Source organism: Canis aureus, chromosome 4, assembly GCF_053574225.1.
Source record: "Canis aureus isolate CA01 chromosome 4, VMU_Caureus_v.1.0, whole genome shotgun sequence".
NCBI classification, from domain to species: domain Eukaryota; kingdom Metazoa; phylum Chordata; class Mammalia; order Carnivora; family Canidae; genus Canis; species Canis aureus.
In genome coordinates, this window is record NC_135614.1 from 21930202 (window position 1) to 21949698 (window position 19497).

General features: G+C 40.6%; 1 protein-coding gene and 1 pseudogene across 1 annotated transcript in view; both read left to right on the forward strand.

The window, feature by feature from the left end:
* The first annotated feature begins 463 nt into the window (after positions 1-463).
* The window catches only part of KIFBP (kinesin family binding protein), a 39477-nt gene continuing 20443 nt past the window's right edge, over positions 464-19497 (forward strand). Inside the window, exons 1-2 of the mRNA XM_077894786.1 lie at positions 464-967; positions 6970-7068. Of these exons, the coding sequence (XP_077750912.1) occupies positions 542-967; positions 6970-7068 (525 nt within the window). The 5' untranslated portion in view covers positions 464-541. The remainder of the gene's footprint in view (positions 968-6969; positions 7069-19497) is intronic.
* Positions 8259-9742, forward strand: LOC144311818 (ubiquitin-conjugating enzyme E2 N pseudogene; annotated as a pseudogene).

Sequence of the window (19497 nt, forward strand, 5' to 3'; positions counted from 1 at the left end):
GGTGAAGGCTACCTTTCACTCAAGAAGCTATATATCAAGAATAAATGAGTCCTTATTGTCACATTTTCATCCAGTCATGGGCTAGGTTTTTTTTTTGTTTTTGTTTTTATGGACTAGGTTATATACAAATATCAAAAGGTTTCTGTCATTCAGCTCATGGCAACTAACGAGAAATTGTTAAGTATGTTTCTATAAACAAGATCTCCCCGTGTTCTGTTAAAGTCAGCCGATCCTTTCGTGTGGATAGAACTTCTGCGGGTCACGCGAGAGAAGAATTCACTCCCGCAGAGGGTGGTGGGGCTGGAGGTGGGCCCACCCTTAGTGACAGCTTCGTTTCCATGACAACGGTTGCTGTGGCGCCCACTCCGCCTTTCCATTGGTCACTGCCGAGCCGTATTGCGGTTCCCTTGGCGCACCTCATTGGTTACGGTTCTGTGGTGTCGGAAATCTGCCCGGGGCCGTAAGTGAAGCGTCGCAAAGCAGAAAGAAGGCGGGAGTCCGGCTTGCAAACACTGGGGACACCCGGGCTGTAGAGGCCGCTATGGCGAGTGTTCCGTGGGCCGAGATTCGTGAGAAATTCCAGGCCGCGCTAGCCCTGTCGCGGGTGGAATTGCATAAAAACCCCGAGAAAGAACCCTATAAGTCCAAATACGGCGCCCGAGCACTGCTGGAAGAGGTCAAGGCGCTGCTGGGCCCCGCGCCCGAGGACGAGGATGAGCGGCCTCAGGCGGAGGACTGCCTGGGCGCGGGGGACCACGCCCTGGCGCTGCCGGCCGAAGTGCTGGAGGCCGAGGGGCCCGTCGCCCAGGGGGCCGTGAGGCTGGCGGTGATCGAGTTCCACCTGGGGGTGAACCACATCGACACCGAGGAGCTGTCGGCGGGGGAGGAGCACCTGGTGAAGTGCCTGAGGCTGCTGCGCAAGTACCGGCTGTCGCAGGACTGCGTCTCCCTCTACATCCAGGCGCAGGTGAGAGCGAGCCCCGCCCGCAGGTGTCGGCAGAGGCGAGGGGTGCAGAGGGCCCCGCTCTCGCCAAGGCCTGAGGCACGTTATCAGGCACGATCTGGGCCCCTGTTTTTGAAGCGTTGGAATAAACAGCTTGCAAACCGCCAGCAACGTAACTTGCTGCTTCGCCTAGTCGTGGTCGACACGTTGGCTTCCTGAGCCCCTACGACATCGTAAATGCCCCTTCCCACTCTCCTCCACCAGTCCACCTCCTGTTGACTCTATTAAGAGGAAGTCCCGGGCAGCCCGGGTGGCTCAGCGGTTCAGCGCCGCCTGCAGCCCGGGTCGTGATCCGGAGACATGGGATCGAGTCCTGCGTCGGGCTCCCTGCAGGGAGCCTGCTTCTCCCTCTGCCTGTGTCTCTGCCTCTCTCTCTCTGTCTCTCATGAATGAATAAATTTTTTAAAATCTTAAAAAAAAATTAAGAGGAAGTCCAAAGTGATTTAAATCTTAAAGTCTCGAGGAAATTACAGAGAATGACCCGAGTGCATGCTTAATTCAAAACAAATTGTTTAAAAATCTTTAGATTTTTAGATTTTAAAAAACTATATAAATATAAATATATAATCTCTCTCTGTATATAGATTCGTTTGCCCCCCGGGGGAACTCCTATTCTTCAAACCTAAAGGAAAACAAACTTCATACTTTTAGTAACTTTCTTTGGATCATTTTGTTCTGAGCTTGTATCTTTGAATTCTTATAAGACTTACCGTTTCCCATTTATATGGTACTTGATTTATTAAGAAATAAATCTGACATTCTCTTCGGGAACATAACACTTCAAAGTACAAATTTGTATGTGCCAGGAACTTGGCGTAAGCTCACAAACCCTTACATCCAGTAGTTCCAGTTCTTAATATGCCTCATCCAGGGAACATTTACCAAAATCCATCATATGATAAGTAGGCCTCAAAGAAAAACCTTAAAATTAAAATGGAGATGGAATAGGTCATTTTCTTTTATCATGGCCTAATAAAATTAAAAGCTACGTGATAAGAGCTATGTCTCTTTGCACACTATTTATAACCTCAGTACCTCCTGCATAGTAGGACATTCTAAATATTTGTCCAGTGGGGCACCTGGGTGGCTCATGGGTTAAATGCCTGCCTCTGTGGCTCAGGTCATGATCCCAGAGTCCTGGGATTGAGTCCTGTGCGGGGCTCTCTGCTCAGCAGGGAGCCTGCTTCTCCCTCTCCCTCTGCCTGCCTCTCTCCCTGCTTGTGCTCTCTGTGTCAAATAAATAAAACCTTAAAAAAAAAAAAACTAAAAAGAAAAAGATAGTGCACTAAAACTAGCCTACCAGGTACTAGAACTGTACAGCAATAGTAATTTGATTAGATTTAGTTTGTGCTAATGTGTTTCTAACAACTGTCCAGTTGATGTGTTTATTCCAGTAGCACTACCACACTGAAATGTTATTACACTTAATATTTGCTATACATAATGAGAGATTTTTTTTTTTCCAGATTTTTATTTATTTTAGAGAGAGGGATAGTGCGCGTGCACAAGCAGGGAACAAGCAGAGAGGGGAGGAAGGGAGAAAGCATCTCAGGCAGACTCACTGCCAAGTGCAGAGAAATCAGGGCTCCATCTAACAACCCTGAGATCATGACCCCAGCAGATACCAAGAGTGAGAAGGTTAGCTGACTGAGCTACCCAGGATCCCAGGGATGAGCGATTTGATCTTAGTACTAACAAAGCATACTAACATAGAAATATTGTGTCAAGTTGGCAGACATTATTATAGTGATTACTTGTACTTGTTTGGGAGACTATGAGGAAACAAATACTGTCTATTAGCATTATTAGTGGAAATACAAATCACAGACCTTTTCTGAAGATTAGTCGGTATCAAATTCTGGAGTCAAGACTTTGACTTACAAATTTCATATCAATATCCTAAAATAATATTGGGACAGGATGCAGAAGTATGTCAACATGTTCATCACAGCATTGTCAATTAAAAAAAAAACAATGAAATTAATATCATGAGTAGATACATATTTAAATAAATGTTGATACATCCATCCAGAAGAACAGTGTGCAACCACTAAAATATAATGATTTATATTTGTTAACCAAAAATAGCAGTATTGGAGTGCCTGCATGCCTTTAGTTCAGGTCATGATCTCAGGGTCCTGGGATGGAGCCCCATGTCAGGCTTCTTGCTCAGCGGGGATCCTTCTTCTCCCTCTCCTTATGGCTCTCCCACCCCTGGCCCCCTGTTCATGCTCTCTCTCTCTCTCTCTCTCTCTCAAATAAATAAATAAAATATTTATTTTTATAATAAATACATTTATAAATATGTATTTTAAAAAAGATTTTATTTATTCATGAGAGAGAGAGAGAGGCAGAGACACAGGCAGAGGGGAGAAGCAGGCTCCATGCAGGGAGCCCGACATGGGACTCGATCCCTGGTCTCCAGGATCATGCCCTGGGCCGAAGGCGGCGCTAAACTGCAGAGCCTCCCAGGCTGCCCAAATAAAATCTTAAAAAAAAAAAAAAAAGAAAAAGCAATATTAAGGGGGAGAAGGAAGACCATAAGGCATGTTTAGAATTAGATAGAATGATTCTATTTTGTAAAAGACTAAGTGTACATGTGTGTAGGAAAAAGTTTGAAAGTAACAACTCATGGGAATTTATGATATTCTGACTACTTTATTCCAACCTGGTGTTTCCTTCCTGGGAAACTATAGAAATACGATGCCTATATCTAAAGTAGATTATCAAAAGAGACTATCCCTTTCTATCATCACTGGGTTCTGCTGACCTTAAGAATGATTTTTCTCCTTTGGGGCACCTGGGTGGCTCAGTTGGTTAAGCCCCTGACTCTTGATTTCAGCCCAGATCATGATCTTAGCATCGTGAGATTGGGCTCTGTGCTGGGTGTGGAGCCTGCTTAAGATTCTCTGCCTCTACCCCCCTCCCCTTAACCTCAAGCATGAACTCTCTCTCTCTCTCTCTCTCAAGGAAAAAAAAAAAAAAAATTGTTCTCTAGTTTTCTTTCTAATTTTTGCTATCGGCAGTATGCACTTATATTGTCACCTTTTTTTTTAATTAAAAAAAACTTTTTAAGATTTTATTTATTTATTCATGAAAGACAGAAGCAGAGACATAGTCAGAGGGAGAAGCAGGCTCCTCGCAGGGAGCCCGATGTGGGACTCGATCCCGGGACCCCAGGATCACGCCCTGAGCCAAAAGCAGACAGTCAACTGCTGAGCCACCCAGGTGTCCCCCAAATTTTTTAAATTTATTTTTAAAGATTATTTACTTATTTATTCATAGAGACACACACACACACACAGAGAGAGAGGCAGAGACACGGGCAGAAGGAGAATCAGGCACCATGCAGAGAGCCTGAGGTGGGACTCGATCCCGGGTCTCCAGGATCACGCCCTAAGCTGCAGGCGGCGCTAGACCGCTACGCCACTGGGGCTGCCCTCAAAAAATTTTTTTAAAGTAGGTTCCACACCCACTGTGGGGCTTGCATTCACAACCCTGAGATCAAGAGTTGCATGCTCCATCCACTGAGCCAGCCAGGCATCCCTCATCTTGAGTGAAATTTAACTACTTCACTTAAGTAAAATATCCTAACAAATTAGTAGATTATTCTCCCCACTCCCAGGATATATATGTATAAAGAGTATCTTTTGTGTGTGTTTATAGCTATATTGAGGTATAACTGGTATATGATGAACTGTACGCAATTTGATGAATTTTGACATATGAATATACCCAAGTAACAATTGCTGCAATCCAGGTATTGACATAGCCATTACCCCTACAGGCTTCCTGTGTTCCTCTGTAATCCCTCTCTCCTTTATTCTCTCTCTTCTTTCTCCTTGGCACCTCCTCCACATTTTCTAGAATTTCATAGCTGGAATCATGCCGTGTATCTCTTATTTTGGTCTGACTTCTTTCACTCAGCATCCTTATTTCATTGCTGCATCTGAGACATTCATGTTTTTTTCTTTTTTAGTATGTTAATATAGTGAATGGTCTTGAATGATTTTACAGTGTTAAACCAACCTTCTTGTGATAAAATACACTTGGGGTTTTACGAAGTAAAACTCGAATGAAGTATTACCCTTTCTATATATTGTTGAGCTCAATTTGCTAAAATTTTAATATTTTTTCATATCTGTGTTCATGAAGGATATTAGGCTGTGGTTTTCTTGTTATGCCTTTCGTTTAGTTTAAGATGGAAAGGTTCTTTCCTCTTTTCTGGAAGAAGTTATGTAGAGTTGGTATTACTTCTTAAGTGTTTGGTAGAATTCACCAGTTACATCTTTTTAGCTGTTTTTATTTTCATTTATTTATTTTTAAAGATTTGACATGGGGCTTGACCTTACAACCTTGAGATATTACCTGAGCCAGTGGTTAACTGACTGAGCTACCCAGGTGACTCTAGCTGTTTTTATTTTATATTTAATCTTTTTCCTTTGTAGTCTGGTATCCTGAGGACAAGAAAATGATGATGCTCTGTGAACGATATCATAGTTTCTGGTATATTTTAGGACTTATATTATTTTTAAACATAATTTTATGTGGAATGTCAATAGTAGTTATCTTTGTGGAGTAACATTTAAAAAACCATTGACATTATGTGTCAGTTATATCTCAGTAAAAAGAATTGCAAAACTAAAAACCAAAACATTACAATACTAATTTTGAAAAATCAAATCAATTCTAGAGCTGTTGCATAGTCTTTACCTTCAAGATCTCAAGAGGTTATGGTTCAAAAAAAAAAAAAAAAAAACTTGAGTCATTTTTAGACACACTCTAGGGTTCTTGACTCAGTTTAAGATTTATCACACACCAGACTCATTGCTTTCTGTGGCACAGCCTACCCTGAATCTGGCAGGCTAAATATGTCACCATCCCATCAAAATAGAGCAAATGTGGCCATCCAGTTCCTGGTACTAGAGAAATCTCTAGACTCTCTAGGGTAGGTACAGTACGCTGGGGTTGGGCTTACTGATGTCATGGCTGAATGGAATTTCTCAGGGACTATTGTCAGGAAAAATAAGTCGAACTAGAGAGTGAGACAAGGTGACTTGTGTATCCATTTCTAAGATCAGGAAATGAATATTAAGGGAGATTATATTCTTTGAGCATGGGTATACAGAGTAATCACGCCCTAAGTTAGTAGCGGGCCAGGGCCCTTCAGGTTTCCCCAGGGTCCTACAAAGGACCCTCACAAGTAAAAAGGAAACAATTGTCCAATCTCAGTACATTATCCCTATGACCTAGAGTCCTTACTGAGGACTGATCGCTTAACTTAAAAAAATGATAGAATAGAAACATGTGAAACCAGAAGACCAGAGGTTTTTGTTCCAGAGGAATGATCAAGTCGCATTTAAACTATAAGGTTTCTAAACACTTTTTGTGTCATGTGCCCCTTTTGCAGTCTAGTAAAGCCTATATTTCATAAAATAATAATTTTAAATGGATAACATAAAATATAAAGGGTTACAAAAGAAACCAATAATATAGAAGTTCATTGAAATTTTTTTAAAAGATTTATTTATTTATTTAAAGGGAGGTGGCAGAGGGAGAGGGAGAGGGAATCTCAGACTCCTTGCTGACCCTAGAGCCCAACTTGGGGCTTGTTCCTCGGACCCTGAGATGATGACCTGAGCTGAAATCGAGAGTCAGAGGCTCAACTAGCTGAGCCACCCAGATGCCCCTGAAAGTTACTTTAATTGGAAGATTTTTAAAAAAATATTTATTTATTCATGAGAGACACAGAGAGAGGCAGAGACACAGGCAGGCAGAGGGAGAAGCAGGATCCATGCAGGGAGCCCTATGTGGGACTCGATCCCGGAACTCCAGGATCATGACCTGATCCAAAGGTAGATGCCCAACCGCTGAGCCATCCAGGCATCCCAATTGGAAGGTTTTTACTGTCATTATTTATAAGATTTATATGGTCATTACTTATTTCTCTTTTCTTTGTTTTCCAGAATAACCTGGGTATCTTGTGGTCTGAAAGAGAAGAAATTGAAACTGCACAAGCTTACCTAGAATCGTCAGAAGCACTATATAAGCAGTATATGAAAGAGGTATGTTTTATGTCAGATAAATTTTAAATTTTTATTGAAACTAATCAAGATTTGAAGGGTCTTGTTCCTCATTTACAAATGAGTACATGACTCTTCAGTATACTCAGGGACCTCTCTGTAGAGCTATCTAGATGGTCACCTAATAGGGGTCTTCAAAATAATCATCAGATAGAGTTGAAGTGCAATCTTAGTCCAAATATAATTATATAGGAAATATTCTGTCTGATGTTATCCTAAAATTTGATATTGACATATTTTCAGTTAGAATCTAAAAATTCTGTTTTGATAAATAAATCATTATAAAAATTCTATTTTGGTTTCCACTGAGAATAGCAGTGCTTAAAGGAATGCAAACAGCTACTTAAGCAAAATATCTGAAGTCTTTGAGACATGGTTTTCAAATTTCAGCATATATTGGTCTGGAGGACTCTGGAGGGCTTGTTAAAACGGAGCGCTCACTCCCAGACTCTTCAGGAAGTCTTGGTTGGGGCCTGAGAACTTGCCTTTTTAACAAGGTAGCCAGGTGATATTGAGATAATTGGATAATTTTATCCAGGTACTACACTTTGAGAGCCACTGCCTCAGAGAAAGGGCTTTCAGTGATTTTTTTTTTTTTCCAATGAAATCCTTTTGAAATGCAGTTTATAAAAACTGATTGAGCTGCTTTGGTTAAGCAGGTCAGAAGAACCCTCAGCCCAATCCACTAAATACCGTCCTCCCACCCCACTGTGGTAGTACTAAAGAGGTGCTATCGAACTTCTAGGGCTCTTGGGAGCCTAGATCAAAAATTTCTATTTAGAGTCCTGCAAAGGTGGCAAATTACTGTGTTACCATCCATTCCTTAATAAATTTTACCTACTAAAAGTTGGCAGTTTGTAGATTATCCATGTGTGTAAGCAAGGGGGTATTTAGGGCATTTCTGTATTTTCATCTTAATTTTTCTGTGAACCTAAAACTGCTCTAAAAAGTAAAGCTTAGTTTTTATTTTTTTTATTTTTTTTTAAAGATTTTATTTATTTATTTATTTGTGAGAGACACAGTGAGGGAGAGAGAGAGGCAGAGACACAGGCAGAGGGAGAAGCAGGCCCCATGCAGGAAGCCTGATGTGGGACTTGATCCCAGGTCCCCAGGATCAGGCCCTGGGCTGAAGGCGGTGCTAAACCGCTGAGCCACCAGGGCTGCCCAAAGCTTAGTTTTTAAAAAAAATGTTGGCAGTCTTCTAAAATTAAAACGGATTTTGGTTAATTTTGTTTTGAGGCTATGTGTAGCACTCCTCTAAATAACCAGATATTGTGAGGTTTCTCACATTCAGAGTTAGGAATCAATGCCTTATTGGGGCGCCTGGCTGACTTAGCCAGTAGAGTATGTGACTCTTGATCTTGGGGTTATGTGTTTGAGCTTCATGATGGGGGTGGAGAATACTTAAAAATAAAATCTTAGCACTTGTGTGTAAAGTAAGCAGAGCCAGAGTGAAGATCAGAGGCTGAACTTGGGACCTGACAAGATGGCCGAGCTGGTCCACGGAATTGTCAAGGAAACCCAGCGTTTGCTGGCAGAAGTGGTTTCTGGCATTAAAGCAGAACCAGATGAGAACAATGCCCACTGTTTTCATTTGGTCATTGCTGGCCTCTAGGACTTCCCCTTTGAGGGAGAGACTTTTAAACTTCAACTATTCCTTCCAGAAGAATACTCGATGGTAGCCCCTAAACTATGTTTCATGACCAAAATTTATCATCCTAATGTAGGCAAGTTGGGAAGAATATGCTTAGATATTTTGAAAGATAAATGGTCCCCAGTATTGCAGATCTGCATCATTCTGCTCTCCTTTGGTAAGTGCTCCCAATCCAGCATGATGATGTAGTGGAGCAGTGGAAGATAAATGAAGCCCAAGCCATAGAAACAGCTAGAGCATTGACTAAGCTATATGCTATGAGTAATATTTAAAATCGATCTGATCATCAAGCATGCATCATTTTTGTTCTATCAAGACTTCTTCTTGTCTGCACTTAATGGACACAGTCTTAGAGACATGACAGAATAAAACCCCAGACATCTTCAGTCCTTTGGTGATTAAATACACAGTAGCAGATCTATGTCTTGTCCTGATTCACTTTGTAAAGCAGGAGCAGAGGCTAGAAGTACCATCTGGATTGTTGTGAAATGTTTAAAAGTTCTGGCTTTTATTCATTTCCTGCATCATGGTTTAAGTATAAGACACTGTGAAAGAAGGTAATTGTTGGGATTAGCTGCAAGGGTGTGGTGTTTTTATTTTTATTTTATTTTTTTGAGGGGGAGAAGTAATTTTAATTTTATGGCTCCTTTCCCCCTTTTATGGTGATCTAATTGCATTGGTTAAAAGCAGCTAACCAGTTCTTTAGAATATGCTCTCTAGCCAAGTCTAATTTTATTTAGGTGCTATAGATGGACAGACTTGATTGAACCAAAATGGGAACATTAAACAAACATCACAGCCCTCACTATGGATCCTCAAGGATCGGGGATATGGGAATTGAGTCCTGGGTCCTGAGTCCCTACTTCATCCCAGTCCCCAGTCTCAGCAGGCTCCCTGCTCAGCAGGGGGTCTGCTTTCTCACTCTGCCCCTTCCCACCATGTCAGTGTGCATGTACTCTCTCTCTCTCTCAAATAAATAATTAAAATCTTAAAAATTAAAACTGTTGGAACATTCTGTTTTGGTCTTCACCATCTGACAATTTGAATGGCAAGAAGTAGATTTTGCCAGTTTCTTTTCACCTATGCAGATTTGTGTTAAGATACCACTAAATGGAACATTTATAAGCTGGCCCTGAGTATGTGTAAAGCATTGGTCTCTGATATTTTTTTTTTTTGCCTCATACAAATTGGAGATAAATGTGTTTGTGTTATTTGAAAAAAATCTTGAAAAAGAAAGAAAAGTCAGTGTCTTACCAAGTTCACCAGATATTTCTATGTTGCTAAAATCAGTGGTAAATTTTAAGTCCTCATCTTATTTGACTTATTAGTAGCATTTGACATAGTTGCTCAATCTAGCATTTGGCACAGTTCTTAGTCTCTTTTCCTTAAAACACTTCTTTTACTTAGCTGTTCCACCTCTTTTTCTTTCTTCTCAGTCTGTGATGCTTCCTCCGTATTTCCCCAGCCTCTGGAGTGCCCACCGTGGAGTCTTTGGACACCTCCTTTTTTCCATCTGCATTCATTTCCCTATTCTAGATACCATTTCTTAGCTGATGGCTCCCAATTTTATCTCCAATCTGTACCTCTCCAATTCCGGTCTTGTCTGTCCCACTGCTGATTTGACATTTGCACTTTTTAAAGGAGTAGATGTCTCTAAAATTACTGTCTGACATTGAGCTTCTGATAACCTTCTCCTCACCTCCCCTGCTTCCAGTTGCTGAGGCTAGAATCTTGGAGACTCTGCCTCTGCTTACACTGTATCTAATCTATAGTTGACTTCACCTTTAAATTATATCTAGACTCAAGTCACTGCTATTACCTAGTCCAAGCTGCCACCCTATCTTGCTGAGATTATTGCTGTAGTTTCCTGCCTGGCCTTCCTGCTCTCATGCCCCCTCAGACTGTCCATAGCCTGTTCAGAGGCAGATCACATCCCGTCACTACTCTCAAGGTCTGCTAGTGGCTTTCCCATCTCTCTCAGAGTAGATCCCAAAGACCTTATGAAGACTGCAAGTTATTTGATTTGGCTACTATTACTTCTGTAAGTTTTTTGTAAAAAGATTTATTTATTTGGGGGGCACAGAAGGAGAGGCAGTGAGAATCTTTTCTTTTTCTTTTTCTTTTTTTTTTAAAGATTTTATTTATTTACTCATGAGAGACAGACACAGGCAGAGGGAGAAACAGGCTCCATGCAGGGAGCTCGACGTGGGACTCGATCCTGGGTCTCCAGGATCACGCCCTGGGCTGAAGGCAGCACTAAACCACTGAGCCACCTGGGCTGCCCAGGCAGTGAGAATCTTAAGCAGATTTGGTGCTGAGTGCAGAGCCCAACGTGGGGCTTGATCTCACGACCCTGAGATCTCAACCTGAGCTGAAACCAGGAGTTGGATGCTCAACCGACTGTTGCACCCAGGTGCTCTTTCTAATTTTATCTTCTCCTATTCCCTCCTGTCTTATTGTGCTATAGCTATATTGGCCTTCTTGCTGTTCCTGAAACACACCAGACAAGCTCCTGACTCACAGTCTTTGCCCTTAACTGTTTCCTCTGCTGAGACTGCTCTTCCCCCAGGTATCTACCTGGCTCACTCCTTCATTCCCTTCAGCTCATGACTCAGATGTCTTCCATCCAGTGAGGACTCAATAGCCACTCCATCCAATACAAACCACCCCTGTAATACTTCCTGCCCTCCTCTCCTGCTTTATTTCCTGCCTCACACTTATCATTATCTAAAACATTGTTCATTTTAGTGATTTATCTTGTTTCATCACCCATCCCTGGTACTAAAATGTAAGCTCCCTGTTGACAAGGTATTTTTTATTATTGTATTTACTGCTGTTTCCACAGCATCTAGAACGATACCAATTTCTTGAAATAATGAGTGATTATTTCACTTTGTCCATCCAGATCAACCAAAAAAAGAATGTTACTACTGTGTGAATGCTTGAATTTAATAGAGCTTTGCAGTTTAAATATATATGTATATATACACACATATATGTATTAGGTGGAAAATTTATTTGTTTATATGATTTTGTACTTAGTATCATTCTGAATAAAAATAGTTTTAGTATTTCATAAGTTATGGACCTAATAGTAGCAGGCATTAGCATGTTATTTAAGAAAAATCTGTAGTTAAGAAATATAATTCCAGGTAAAGGAGAGATCTAAACATAGCAGGGGAAATCACTGGATCTGAAGATGGGAGACCCGGATTCTAGTTTGGTTTGTGGTTATTATAACTGATTGAGCTGGGGGAACACAGACCTGTGCCACCCATCCTCATCTGTAAGATGGGGATAGCTTTCCTATCTCAACAACACGGAAATGTTGTAGGGGGCAGATAATAGAGTATTTAATGCAAAGTCACTGGAAACATGTTCTGCATATCATATAGTTGCAGAATGGTTAAGTAAACTATGGTACACTAATTAAAGGGAATATGATATCACCGTTAAAATGATAAACATCTGGATCATAAATACATGGAAGATGTATACAATACATGCATACACCTTGATTATACTCTATTAGCATTTTTTCATCCTCCCTGGAAAGGTGGACTAGATGTTATAAGTAGTGAACATGAACATTATTTTTAATTTTTTTATTTTTTATTTATTTTTTTTTAAATTTTTTTTTAAATTTTTTTATTTATGATAGTCACACAGAGAGAGAGAGAGGCAGAGACACAGGCAGAGGGAGAAGCAGGCTCCATGCACTGGGAGCCCGACGTGGGATTCGATCCCGGGTCTCCAGGATCGCGCCCTGGGCCAAAGGCAGGCGCCAAACCGCTGCGCCACCCAGGGATCCCGAACATTTTTTTTTAAAGATATTATTTATTCACTCATGAGAGACACAGGGAGAGAGAGAGAGGCAGAGACACAGGAAGAGGGAGAAGCAGGCTCCATGCAGGGAGCCCGACGTGGGACTCAATCCCGGGACTCCAGGATCACGCCCTGGGCCCAAGGCAGGGGCTAAACCGCTGAGCCACCCAGGGATCCCCTGTGAACATGAACATTTTTTGTTTGAGAAGTTGTAACTAATATACACTAATGTTTACTGAGTGTATAAGCAGGCTGTATTTTATTCTCACAGCTTTAGGAAGGAGGCACTGGGGTTTTTTGCTTTATGAAGGAAGTACTGTTGTTCCCATTTATAGGTAGGTAGTTTGTGATTCAGTGAGGTTAACATATACTATGTGAAAGAATCAGGATTTAAATCTCGTTTGTCAGACCCCAAACTCTTGCTCTTTGTACTGTACCATGCTGCCTTCCAAGGCAATATTGTTGAGTAGTTACTGTATTAAGATAAAGGAATTCTTTTTCTCCATAAAATTGCTCAGATATAGAATAAGTAATTAGAAAGAAAATGTATTTTATAGTTATAAGTAGTTATTCATTAGTAGGTTTTGTTTGAGGTTAAGAGACCACATCTGGGGCACCTGGCTGGCTCATTCAGTGGAGCATGCAACTCTTGATTTTGGGGTCATGAGTTTGAGCCCCACATTGGGTGTAGAGATTACTTAAAAAAAAAAAAAGTTAAGGGATGCCTGGGTGGCTCAGTGGTTGAGGTCTGCCTTTGGCTCAGGGTGTGATCCCGGGGTCCTGGGATCAAGTCCCATATCGGGCTTCCCACAGGGAGCCTGCTTCTCCCTCTGCCCCATGTCTCTGCTGCTCTGTGCTCTGTGTCTCTCATGAATAAATAAATAGAATCTTAAAAAAAAAAAAAGTTTAAAAAGTTATTTTACCAGTTTTTTTTTTTTTTTTTTTTTTTTTTTTAAGTAATCTGTACACCCAGTGTGGGGCTCAAACTCACACCTCCAGGATTAAGAGTCTCGTGCTCTACCAATGAGCCAGCCAGGCACCCCTCCCAGCTGTATTGATATAATTGACATATAATATTGTATAAGTTTAGGATGTACCGTATGATAATTTGGCACATGGATATATTACAAATGATTACCACAGTAGGATTAGTTAGTATCTCCATCACCTTACATAATTACTTTTTTATTTTTTGGAGGGGGTGATGAGAACATTTATGATTTAGTTTCTTAGCAACTTTCAAGTATATAATATAGTATTGTAATTATAGTCACTATGCTACTTATTAGATCTTTATTTATTTATTTATTTATTTTCTTATTAGATCTTTAGACTCATAACTGGAAGTCTGTGCCCTTTGCCCACATTCTCCCCATTTCCCCTTCTCCCAGCCTCTGGCACTCACCATTCTACTCTATTTCTAGGAGTTCACCCTTTTTTTTTTTTTTTTTAAGATGCCACATATAAGTTGTGCCATTCAGTATTTGGAGAATGGCCATTTTAAAAGCATTTGAACATGTTATAAAATTGCTTTCCAAAAAGACCAGCAATGTACTCTTATTTCACTAGTGTATGAAAGTTCTCATCTCCTTCACAACTTTCCCTTATATAGCTTTTAAAAAAATCTGTTATTGTAGGCAAAATATCTCATTTTAACTTGAATTTCTTTGATTTTTTTTAAGTGTTTATATTCCATTTTTATTTTTTCTTTTGAAAGTGTTTACTTCATGCCTTTTTATGTGTATTACTCGTTTGTGTTTTCTGGCTGATTTGTTTGCTCATTATGTTAAATCTTTATTTTAAATTGAGATATAATTGACATATAACATTAGTATAGGATATACAACATAATGATTCAATATATGTATATATTGTAAAATGTTCAACACCAGTCTAGTTAATATCTGTTACCACATACATTTACAGTTTTTTTTCTTGTGGTGAGAACTTGTAAGATCTCTTCTCTTAGCAAAATTCAAATATACAATACAGTATTATTAACCGTAGGCACCATACTGTACCAGTACATTCCCAGGATTTATTTGTGTTATAACTGGAAGTTTTTGCCTCTTGATCACCTTCACCCTTTTCTCTGCTACCTCCACCCTGGAAACAACCAGTCTACTCTCCATCTAGGAACTCTTTTTTCTTGTGCGTGTTTTTTTTTTTAATATTTTATTTATTTATTCATGAGAGACACAGAGAGAGAGGCAGAGGGAGAAACAGACCTCATGCAAGGAGCCCGACGTGGGACTTGATCCCGGGTCTCCAGGATCACATCCTGGACTGAAGGCGGCGCCAAACCACTGAGCCACCGGGGCTGCCCTTGTGTATGTTTTTTTGTTTTGTTTTTAAGATTGTACATATAAGTGAGATCATATGCTATTTGTCTTTCTCTGACTTATTTCATTTACCATAATGTCCTTAAAGTGCATCCATATTGCAAGTGGAAGGATTTCCTCCTTTTTTTTATAGCTAAATAATTTCCATTTTATTTTATTTTTAAAAAAGATTTTATTTGTTTATTCATGAGAGAGAGAGAGAGGCAGAGGCAGAGACACAGGCAGAGGGAGAAGCAGGCTCCATGCAAGGAGCCTGATGTGGGACTCGATCCCAGGACTCCAGGATCATGCTCTGGGCCGAAGGTGGGCCCCAAATCGCTGAGCCACCTAGGGATCCCCTACACACCACATTTTAAAATCCATTTATCTTACGTTGTTTCCATGTCTTGGCTGTTGTAAAAAGTGCTACAGTGAGCTTTGGGGTGCTTATGTCTTTTTGAATTAGTATTTTCATTTCCTTTGGATAATTATCCAGAAGTGGAATTGCTGGATCATATGATAGTTCTATTTTAAATTTTTTGGGAACCCTCCATACTGTTTTCCATAGAGGCTGCCTAGTTTACACTTCTGTCAACAGTGCTTACGTGTTCCCTTTCCTCTAGATCTTTGCCAGCGCTTGTTATTTCTTGTATTTTTTAATAATAGCCATTCTGACAGCTGGGTTCTGATTTGCATTTCCCTTATGGTTAGTGACGTTGAGCATCTTTTCATGTGTTTATTGGCCATCTATATGTCGTCTTCTGAACAATGTCTATATAGATCTCTGCCCATTTTCTAATTAGATTGTTTGGGGTTTTTTGCTATTGAGTTGCATGAGTTTTTTTTTTTTCTTCTTTTTTTTTTTTAAAGATTTTATTTATTTATTCATAAGAGACACAGGCAGAGGATCAGGCCCTGGGCCGAAGGCGGCGCTAAATCGCTGAGCCACCCGGGCTTGTCCCCGCATAAGTTCTTTATATATTTTGGATATTAACCCCTTCTCAAATACATGATTTGCAGAAATTTTCTCCCATTTGGCAAGTTGCCTTTTTATTTTGTTGTTGGTTTCCTTTACTTGTGTAGAAGCTTTTTAGTTTTATTCCCACTTGTTGGTATTTTACTTATTTAACAAACATTTAAACACTTATTTACAGTACCTACAGGCACTATTATAAATGATTTACATATTATCCATTTAATTCTCATGACAATTTATAAGGTAGATTCTTTTATTATTTCTATTATATAGATGAGGAAAAAGAAGCACACTAGATTATGACTTGCCCAAGGCCTCACAATAATAAGTGGTGAAGCTAGGATTTCAACTCACATGATCTGATTCCAGAACCCATACTTTTTTTTTTTAAAGATTTTATTTATTTATTTATGAGAATACACAGAGACGACAGAGAGAGAGAGAGGCAGAGACACAGGCAGAGGGAGAAGCAGGCTCCATGCAGGGAGCCCGACGCAGGACTCGATCCCGGGTCTCCAGGATCACGCCCTGGGCTGAAGGTGACGCTAAACCGCTGAGCCACCAGGGGCTGCCCCAGAACCCATACTTTGAACCACTGTACTCTTGTCTCACTTAGTAGTTAGACTTAGTCTAAAGCACAAATGTGAGGTGCTCCTTTAAGAACTGTGTAGTATAGAGAGGACTTTGATATCTATACCAAAATGATGATAATAGATAAGAGGAATGTGCTGTGAGCAGAATGCAGATGGCAGATGGAACATTCCTATTTGTTTTGTCAGTTTAATTCACTAGACATTTATTGTTTTTACTATGTGCCAGATACTGTGCAAAATGCTAGGGAATCAAATAGAAATAAAGTATGGTCCCTACCCCTAAAAAGCTGCCCCTGGAGGATAAAGATTGGAGCAAATCAGCATGTTAATTTAACCCCCAAGGAATTTTATTTTTAAGATTTTATGTATTTATTTGAGGTAGAGAACACAATCCAGGGCAGGGGGCAAAAAGGGGTGGTAGGTACAGAGGGAGAGGGAGAAGCAGACTCCCTGCTGAGCAGGAAGCCTGCTACCAGGCTTGATCCTAGGACTCAGGATCATGACCTGAGCTGAAGGCAGATGCTTTTTTTTTTTTTTTTTTTTTTTTAATGATTTTATTTATTTATTTGACAGAGAGAGCACAAGTAGGCAGAACAGCAGGGAGAGGGAGAGGGAGAAGCAGGCTGAGCAGAGAGCCCAACACAGGGCTCCGAACCCACGACCTTGGGATCATAACCTGAGCTGAAGGCAGACACTTACCCAGCTGAGTCATGCAGGCTCTCCCTCCCCAAGGAATTTTAGAATGTACATTTTAAAAGTCTTCTAGTAGGATGCCTGGGTGGTTCAGCAGTTGAGCGTCTGCCTTCAGCTCAGGGCATGATCCTGGGATCTGAGATCGAGTTCCACATCTGGCTCCTTGCAGAGAGCCTGCTTCTCCCTCTACCTGTGTCTCTGCCTCTCTCTCTCTGTGTCTCTCATGAATAAATAAATAAAATCTTTAAAAATAAATAAATAATAAAAGTCTTCTACCTTGTTTTTTTTTTTTTTTTCTATTCATGAGACACAGGTAGAGGCAGAAGCAGGCTCCACGCAGGGAACCCGATGTGGGACTCGATGTGGGACTCGATCCTGTGACTCCAGGATCATACCCTGGGCCGAAGGCAGGCGCTAAACCGCTGAGCTACCCAGGGATCCCCTACCTTAGTATTTTAACTTTCTTCCTAATGTACTAAGAGGAGCAGAACACCACAAAGCCAAATGGAAATGTTTCTCTCTGTTCTGAACAAAAGATTCACAACAGCCATGTTTAGGTTTCAAAAAGGAAGGAAAACTTTATTATTATTATAGAAACCTAATGGAAACAGAAGAGGAAAGGAATCTACACATAGATGAAGGTAATAGTAGGCAATAAATGAGAATAAGGCAAAGGTACATCATGTTGGGTTCTTACAACATCAATCCTCATTAACTGGAGAAGCCCTGTGAAAGCAGTCAGGTTGGAGTCCTGACCCAAGAGGCCTGGGCGGAGCATCCTCTCCTTAGGTGAGACTTCCAACTGACCATCCCCATACAGGCCATATTTATAGGGCAAATGATGAGGTTTGAAGTTAAACGTTTGTTTGCCTACGTGCAGTTTGGAACAAGCTACATTTCTTTGTTATCTTGTTTTTGTATTTTCAAGGAGCCTGGGCTATATGTGTCTGCCTCCCCTCTTGGATTCCATTCCGGGAGGTCAGCCCAGTCTGGAGCAGGAGGGGAAGTGAGATGAGATGTGTAGCTCTTGATGTCCAGAACAGAAGGGCCAGTTCTGACCTGAAGGCCAGATTGTGTATTTCAAACAACCAGGTTCCCGAGGTCATTCACACAACATGAGTCTCACAAACAGCATTTCTTAGCCTGCCTGTGTCTATGCGGGGCCTTGTAGTCAGTTGTGTGGGACAAATTACAGAAACATCTATCTGTATAAAACACCTCTTTTCATGATTTCAGGCTCACGCTCTTATACATGAAGTTGTTCATTTCAATTGTGAAGATATAGGCTGCCTGGGTGGCTCAGTCAGTTAAGCATCTGACTCCTGATTTCAGCTCAGCTCATGATCTCAGGGTTGTGAGTTGGGCTCTGCGCTTGGCATGGAGCCTGCTTGAAATTCTCTCCTGCTTTCCTCTGCCCTCCCCCCTCAAAATAGATACCATAGATACCATACATCTATATTTCATTAAAAATTAGTATTAATATGGAAACATAAAACATACATTGAACAGTACTCAGTTATACCAGTGTTTGAGTTCAGAGAACAGAGTGGTTTGATGGGGTTATCTATGACATGTGGTAGCTGTAACAATGAAGTATGTATAGAAAATAATATATTGACTAATTCCCTTCATTAAAAGGGTAATAAGCAAGGGTGCATGAGTGGCTCAGTCGATTAAGCATCTGCCTTTGCTAAGGTTATGATATCTGGGTCCTGGGATTGATCCCTGTGTCGGACTCCCTGCTCAGTGGGGAGCCTACTTCTCTCTCCTCCCCACTAATGCTCTGTCGCTATCTCTGTCAGTCTTAAATAAATAAATAAAATCTTTAAAAAAAGTAAGCATTTTTTTTTTTAGAGTAAGCATATAAACAGCCTTCAAAATTATTGCCATCTTGGAGGAATTAACTTATCTCTTATGTCTGCCTTGGCCCTTGCTTCCTGTCTTAGTCATTTCTACTTTCTGTGAATTCTAGGAACCCTAATTGTGATACTTCTAGTATTTATATCCAGAATGTAAGATCATATTTTTAAAAATGGAAGGCACTTTTGCTCCTTGCAGTTTAGTGAATTCACTTTAAAGCAAGGCTGGTCTTGCAGATGGGTCTATCCTCATAGAAGTAGAATGAGGCAGAAGTTAAGTTGTGCTCCTTTGGAGGGCTTAAGTTGGTATTATAAATGATTACACGTATTAACACATTGAATCCTCTAGCAATCCTATGAGGTAATTTTATCAATGAGAAAACAGAAGTACAGAGAGATTGGGTGACTTGGCCAAGGCAGTAAGCAATAGAATCACTGATTTTATTGCCCCTGTATTAAAAGAGGGTAATCTATATACTTTTGTCATTCC